At 38.8% G+C, this 7,740-nt stretch overlaps 1 protein-coding gene across 3 annotated transcripts in view; it reads left to right on the top strand.

The window, feature by feature from the left end:
- The window catches only part of LOC111861265, a 16,560-nt gene extending 9,067 nt beyond the window's left edge, over window positions 1-7,493 (top strand). For 2 of the 3 annotated variants that reach the window (XM_023845686.2, XM_023845687.2), the window contains exons 7-11: window positions 2,260-2,484; window positions 3,630-3,741; window positions 4,533-4,705; window positions 4,790-4,900; window positions 6,449-7,493. In XM_023845686.2, coding sequence (XP_023701454.2) covers window positions 2,260-2,484; window positions 3,630-3,741; window positions 4,533-4,705; window positions 4,790-4,900; window positions 6,449-7,436 — 1,609 coding nt within the window. In that variant the 3' untranslated portion in view covers window positions 7,437-7,493. The remainder of the gene's footprint in view (window positions 1-2,259; window positions 2,485-3,629; window positions 3,742-4,532; window positions 4,706-4,789; window positions 4,901-6,448) is intronic. The other variant, XM_023845688.2, reaches the window with a different exon arrangement.
- The last annotated feature ends 247 nt before the right edge of the window (window positions 7,494-7,740 follow it).

The raw sequence follows: 7,740 nt of genomic DNA, 5'->3' as shown, positions 1-7,740 counted from the left end.
ATCTTCAAAATTTGTGACGCCGCTGGGTATACTTATGACATGAAAGTTTACCTAGGAAAAGACAGGACACGTGCCAGCCAAGACGTGACAGTGACACATGCTACAGTTAGGGACCTATGCAGACATATTGAGGGCGTAGTTCACAAACTGTACACGGACAATTTCTTTTCTTCACCCGACATGTTTGACGAACTGATGACAAAGAACATAACGTGCTGTGGGACAGTCAGACCTAATCGGAAGGGCTTGCCTGACGATTTTCGACGAAGACAATTTCGACTGAAGAAAGGGGACATTCGTGTTAGGGTGAGACAGAACTTGACAGCACTAGTTTGGAAGGACAAACGTGACGTTTACATGCTGACAAATATGCACTCTCCTCCAGCAGAAGGCAGTTTCTGTGATGAGCACGGAAATGCCATCAAGCCAGCAATTGTTGCTAACTACAACAAGCACATGGGTTATGTCGACAAAGCGGACAGAATGGCAAACAGTTATAGCATCTGTCGTCGAACCTGGAAATGGACAAATAAATTATTTTTCCATCTCCTGGATCTGACGATTCTGAACAGTTATATCCTGTTGTCATCCTGTGGCGCGAAATTGTCACACAGAGAATTTTGTCTCGCCCTTGTACGGAACATGCTGGAGCATGCTGGAAGGGGCCCCCCTCGCCCTCAACGGCCCAGGGGTCGAACCCCTGCCGTTTCATCGGGGTCATTTCGAATAGAGGAGGCCAAACAACAGCACTGGCCAACTTCCTCTACTTCGAAATTGAGGTGTCGAGTGTGCTCTTTGCGTGGGAAATGAAGAACCGTCCGGATAAAGTGCGTGAAGTGTGATGTGGGACTCTGAATTTCCGGATGTTTCCAAGATTTCCACACGAAGCCAACATTCCGTTAGATGACGCAGGTGGGAAGAGAGACAACTTATAAAGCTGGTGACCAAAAATCATGTAAGTAGAAAAAGAATTTATAACTTAAAATTAGATTTTAAAAAGCCGGCTGCACGTGTGGACTGCGCGACGACATATGGCGTCATTCGTCCCCTTGATTTTATTTTAATGATGCCGTATGGCGTCGCTCGGCTCTTAAAGGTTAAAGTATGTATAAGTGATTGTTGCTATTGTATATATCAAATTACTGTTTCTCAATTCAATTTGTACTGCTCACTGATTCTGTGGTGTAGGCCTTCTTGAGCCCAGTGAATCCTAAGGTCCTTCAGCATATTTGCAACGGTATTTTTTAATTCGTTAGGGGGGTGGGGGTGGAGTCCAGCTGGGTTGACTCGGCATGGAGGCCACTGATTGGACTATTGTACCTGCCCTGGGTGATTATGATGATGGAGAATTTGGTGGAATGAAGATTGGTAGGGGAAACTGAAGTACTCGGAGAAAACCCGCCCCAGCGGCACTTTGTTCACCACAAATCCCACTTGACCAAACCCGGGCTGTTATGATGAGAAGCCAGTGACTAACTGCTTGAGCTATGGTGCGGCCTTCTCAACAGTTGATCATTGGTACCGACCCTGGGCCACAATAGCCATGTCCACATCTTCACCCCATACCTTTCTACATTGCTGCTAGAATAATATTTACTTTGGACTTGGTACTCAGATGAAGTAAGATGTCTTTATACAATTTATGACTTTACAGTTAATCAAGCTGTATTATGTTTTTGTAATGTATACTGATGTAATTTTGTAAGTTTTTATATTCATCCTAGTATATGTATGGAAGAATGTCATAAAATTTCCAAAGTTCCTTCTCAAATAGACTGCTTTGCTTAACATGCTCTGTAATTTTGTGAATGGGAAGCATTCACAGATACGTATGTATCGTGCAAGTTAATTAAGCAAGTATGCACACCTACACATACTTGCATGCATATATGCACCCATATACTATCTGTGTGAGAAATAAAATAATTTTCTATCTTAGAAAGTTACTTCCATTTTTCACCAATATTCTTTTCATTATTATGCAGATATAATCTTTAGTCAGGTATTCATATTTTGATGTACTAAGAATGAACCTGGCTCATGGGCATAGTGGAAGGCAAAAGAACTAGCCCAAAAATCTGAATTGTTCACATTTTGTAGCATTGTTCATTTAAACAGAGGCCCCAAATTACATGTGAGGTACTTGATGAAGTGCCCACAGGGTCAATAGAATACTGATCTAGTATAGTCTGATTCAAAGAAGGAACAGGTAAGGCTGTAAATAGGCTGTTTATAATTTGTATTAAAATCTTATTAAAGGTGCACAAATTGTTCCTACACAACTAAGTCATCGAAGCTGCTTTACTATCATCAAAACCTCCACACTGGAAAGTTCAAATGCAAAATTTGTAATAAGCTGTTTACAAGGAAGATATACTTGAAATATCATTTTAAAGACATGCATTGCAAATCTCGCCAGTTACACAACTGTGAAGACTGCAGTGCCAGATTTATGTCTCTCTCAGGGCTGAAAATGCACATTGAGTGAGTACTGTAGATACATTTTCTTTACAACTTGTGTTTCTGTCTCTAAAATGTTGGACACTAACTCCACCTTCACACAACTGATTGCACATTCTGATTCTGTGAAGGCTTCAGATCATGGACCTGTTTATTGTTTATAGCCAATTTTAATAAATTAAACTGTGAGTAAGGAGAATAAGAAGAGAGTAAAAGGGGGACATTAATCATACATTATTCCATTCATTTTATATTTATGCACCAGTGCTGTATTTAAATATATGTTAGTGTATATTTGTTGTATCTTGTATAATGCAAGAACATATATTCTAACTCTCAAGCTTGTTCATCTTCCTTTCAAGTAAATAAAAGTTATCCTGCCATGTATTATTCATTCTTTATTCAATGTAATACAAGAAAAGGAAGCAGAGCTGTATGCAGCCACACATTATGACAGTTTGTCATCTGTATAGCACATACCCAGTTCATCCTAAGCTCTTATTTTCATTATGTTATATATGTAACCCTAAAAGTCATAGTCTGTGAGTAGATCTTCATGTTAACCTCTCATATTTCAACTTTGTTCATTTTAGAGTACATAGAACTAATGCTTAAAGGGGAGATGATATATCTACATGCCTCCATATTTAATCTCTTTAATTACCAAACAGATTTTGATTAAATTTGATGGGAACCTACACTAAAAGATACCTGCACAGTGTCAGACGTCTAGTGTGATAGCTATGCAACATTAGATTTGTGTCTGTAGTGAATTACCATCCACTTTGGAATACATATGTCTAGTCTTTAGCTACTGAAAATAATTCTGTGCATAAGAAAACTGCCTAGAGTATGGGGGTCTTTCAGATGAAACCCATTTGTGGATGGTATTGGACTGCTCATTGGTCCTATTTGGACAGATTCTGCACCTGGAATACTGGCATTCAACGGTGTCACACTGTTCCCATTTGCTCTCTACTCCATATTCTGTTGTACAGCTCATGGGCAACTGCTGGTATGCCAAGCACACCACCATGTGATTATACAAGTTTCATTTGAACATCCCTCATATATTTCCCATGTTGTCAGCATGCCATCAGTGGTTTTAAATTCATTAGAGTTAGAGCTCCACGCCCAGCAATAAAACATATTTTCTTTGCATTTTTCAGGACAGTTCATGAGCCTTTGAGAACTTACTCATGCACATTCTGTAAATATACTGGAAGGAGTACAAATTGTCTGGCATCACATATGTTACGGAGCCACAGGAAGAAATATAAGGTGAAGTGCACAAATTAAATACAGTTTTTCCTCGCTTCATTACTAAACAATAACTGGGATGAATGAATGAATGAATGTAGTAGTTATGTCTTGATATGTAAAGTCATAGTTGAAGGTCCATTTTGATGGTATGCTGGGTACTGTATGTTGGAAAACTTGATAGTTTTTTTGAGTGTTTTGTGAAATAGGCTGAAAAATTGCATGGAATATTTGGTAAGCACGTTCTGTTAAGTTTTTCCAGCTTAATTTGTTGCCTTTCTTAAAGAAGAGGAATGTGTTGATGCGTTTGTTGGGTAGTATGCGGATACTTGCATGTGTTGCACAGAATAAAATGATGGATCATATGCAGCATAGGATGCATCAGTTGGAATGCCATGATATAGAAAACTGTTCTTTGACCCAGTGTTTGGTATTTGAACTTCGAGTTTTATGCAATTATATTAATAATGCTTAATGGTACAGGTGAATCGTTACTACTCCTGTTTCATATTTTATGAGATCTGGGTTAGTTTCTCAACCCAGAGGCCAGTTACCATGCCCAAGATTTTGTAATTTTGCTCAATTCCTTCAGGTGAATGCTGGAATATCGCCTTAAACTATTTTGTGGATTTCTCCCTTCATGTCTGTTGTAAGTCATGATTCACATTCACCCTGCCATTTGACGGTATATAAGCTATACACTTGAGAAAACATCATTAAAGAAACTAAGATACATCAGTGTACACAGTATTGTATTAACAGTTTGGGTATGGTCAGTTTTATGCTATAATGAGGGATTTTATGATTTTCAGTGCAACATTTGTGATTATAGCAGCTTAACTCAGGCTGGATTAGATAGACATGAAAGAATTTGCCATATTCCAGATGATCGACAGTTTGCATGCAAGCACTGCCCATACCGTGGACTGAAACGGAGACAGCTCCTGGATCATGAGAGGATAGTCCACACCCAAGATAAGAACAGGTATGAAGGCTTTATTTATTTTGCTCTCATTTCAAAAACTTAATGAATTGTGAAGAATCTAAACTTTTCTAATCATTGTTCTAGGCATATATGTCCAGTTTGCAAGAAATCTTTCAGAACTCAAGTCCTTATGAAACATCATCTTCCATCTCATACAGATTTGCATTTATATTCTTGCAAGGGGTGTAGTTACACGTAAGTAAAGCTTAAATTTACATTTGTGATGGATGATTTTTGAGATTTTGATTTTATGTAATTAAGCAGTATTGTTATGTTGTCTGTGGAGAGTTAGAACAGATATGATGTTCTTTGGAGCTGTATCCTGTCACTAAATCTCTCTTGTAAGCCCATTCTAGCAGGTATTTGCTACATTCTTGTCAGTTTGCTTGCAGGGTTCAGAAAATAGGTTTGGTATAACCATCATGGTTTTATAAGGGGAGCAAAGATGTACAGTAAGGACAATAAATGGAATGACATTGACATATCTTAATTTGGAACTAATTGATTTTAAATACAGTGGAATATATAGTGTAACGGTTTTAGTAAGATAAACAGTGGGCCACGCCATAGCTCAAGCAGTTAGTTACTGGCTTCCCACCGCAGTGGCCCAGGTTCGATCCCGGGTCTAGTCAAGTGGGATTTGTGGTGGACAAAGTGGTGCTGGGGCAGGTTTTCTCTGAGTACTTCGGTTTCTCGTGCCACTCTTCATTCCACCAATTGCTCCACAATCACCCTCACCTATCATCTTGGCCTGGTATGATAGGCCAGAAGTGGCTGCAGTACAAGGGTACAAGGGACTTAGTCCCACCCCCTAGCAATAAAGGAAAAAAGAAAAGAAGATGAACAGTTGTCTGATGATGGCTGGGTATGGCTGAGACGCATTTGAGACAGGAATATATTTGTGTGTAAGTGATAAGTTAGTGCAATAGGATGCTTAAATAAAATATCACAAATCTACTATGATCATTATTGCTTTCTGTTTTGGTTTGTGAAGAATTTGCTACTTATGTACAGAGTCTGTCAATTATACATTTATAGATGTAACTTCAGAGATTGGCACTTTCGTCATATTTGTAATTGTTGACATGCAATCAATATTTCATTCATAATGTCTAGGTATGTTTATGATGTCCATGCAAAATTTCACACGTCTATTTCAAATGGTTCATTGGTTATTGCCATCAGATGAAACACTAAAGAAAACTCGCATGTGACAGAATGTTTTTATTTTACTTTGTATGAAAAATTACCTTAAAAAGTTAAGTGTTTAAATATCCAGTTCCTGAATTAAACAGTGTTTGTATTGCTCTGACCTCATAAATTCACATATCAACCATGTTGTTATTACTGATCGTAGGAAGTTAAAGAGTACAGAATTTGTTGTGGTCTCCAGTGTTATAATGTTGACTCAGTGTTCTGTGAAGATCAGTCAGCTGGTTGGAAAGTTGAAGGTCAGGACACACAGGCAGAATGGTAGTCTCTCAAGCCTACTCTCTTTTGCTATGAAAGAGTAGTAGGCCAAAAGAAATAAATTGAGTGATAGTTTGTCAGGAGTGGAAGAAAAAGATTTTTCTTTTTGCATCCATTTTTTTGGTGGGAAGTGGTTTCACTTCAGTATCCTGAATTGAGTTCTAAATTGTGGCCCAGACAATAGTAGAAAGACACAGTAGCTGATACATTGCTGTCATTTCAAATTATGTACAAACCAACCAGCCTTTTACAGGTAACACTGATATTTTTCAGGACCCGATATCGTCAGACTTTTCACTTACATCTTAAGCAGTCCCATCCAGGAGAAAGCTTTAAAAATTTATGTAATGGCCCATCAGAAGCTGATTTTGAAGCAATTATCAGTTTAGCCTTGAAAACACTGGGGCCATTTCCAGCTTCAGATGAGCAGAATATAGAGACATATTATTCTGCACAGGTACCTGAAAATTGTCCTGTTATAGAAGATGCTGACAAGTTGGTGGATGTCCCTGACCTGTCAGAACATTTAGTATCTCAAAATATTCCCTGCACTCAGGATACAGTGAATGGTTGTGTAGATGGGCAACAAACTCAAATTCCCACTCTGTCAGGGTATGAATCTCCTCAACAGACAGAAACAGCGACTAGTCTAGAGCTTGTTGGGAGTGCTCTGGTAACTGAAGCAGTTGTGGGTTCTGCACATCAGTTGATTTCTGGAAATACTGAGTCAGAGCAGGCTGTGACAATCATAGATGGCTCTGGATTGACAAGTGATGAAGTGCAGACAATAGTGGATCTTGCAGGTGATATTAGTGGAAGCAAGCAGGAGGTATGCCATCTAGTAACACTTGCAGGCACTGATATGGAAAAGACTTTGCTTCAAATAAGTGGATACAATTTAGAAGATAGCAAAATACACCGAGTTCTAACCTTAGTAAATGGTCTTGTCTCCACTGCAGAAGCAAACCAGCATACTGGAACATTGCTAAATAATGTAATGCAATATAAATCAAATGAACTTAGCACTGTGACTCATATTAGTGTGGCAGGCAACAGTGATACTAGCCAAGAAAACCTTGTTATCCTTCCATTAGGAGAATCAAAAGTCGCAGTTATACAGAATGACAGCTTTTCAAACAGTCATCTTGTGTTAGACGAGCAAACAACTTTGTTAGACTTTGTTGCTGAGCAAAGTGAGTTGATTCAACAGCAACCAGAGAAAAGTATGAAGCAAGTTACTGTATACCACCTCCCTCAGTGAAGTTAGAGAAGTATGGACCTATAAATATACCATTGACATGCAAGAAGTAGCCTCTAACAGAAATGAGTACCAGAAATCTTCGTGGGAGTAAAGGGCGGCAGGCTGATATTCTCATTGCCATCTGTGAGCAGACTGTCTAGAAAATGTGGGAACCTCGACATCTCACAATCCTATGGGCATCCATGGGCAGTTTTTTTTTTTACCTTTTTACTAATAAACTATTTCTGGCTGTTGAGACAATATATTCTACCTTTACAGTGCTGTGATATGGGCAGGAAAAGTAGGGATGTCCTGCACAGTTGAT

The sequence above is a fragment of the Cryptotermes secundus genome, unplaced genomic scaffold (genome assembly GCF_002891405.2).
Source record: "Cryptotermes secundus unplaced genomic scaffold, Csec_1.0 scaffold68, whole genome shotgun sequence".
NCBI classification, from domain to species: domain Eukaryota; kingdom Metazoa; phylum Arthropoda; class Insecta; order Blattodea; family Kalotermitidae; genus Cryptotermes; species Cryptotermes secundus.
The sequence above is the reverse complement of the archived record's forward strand: the minus strand, read 5'-3'. Positions and strand labels throughout refer to the sequence as shown.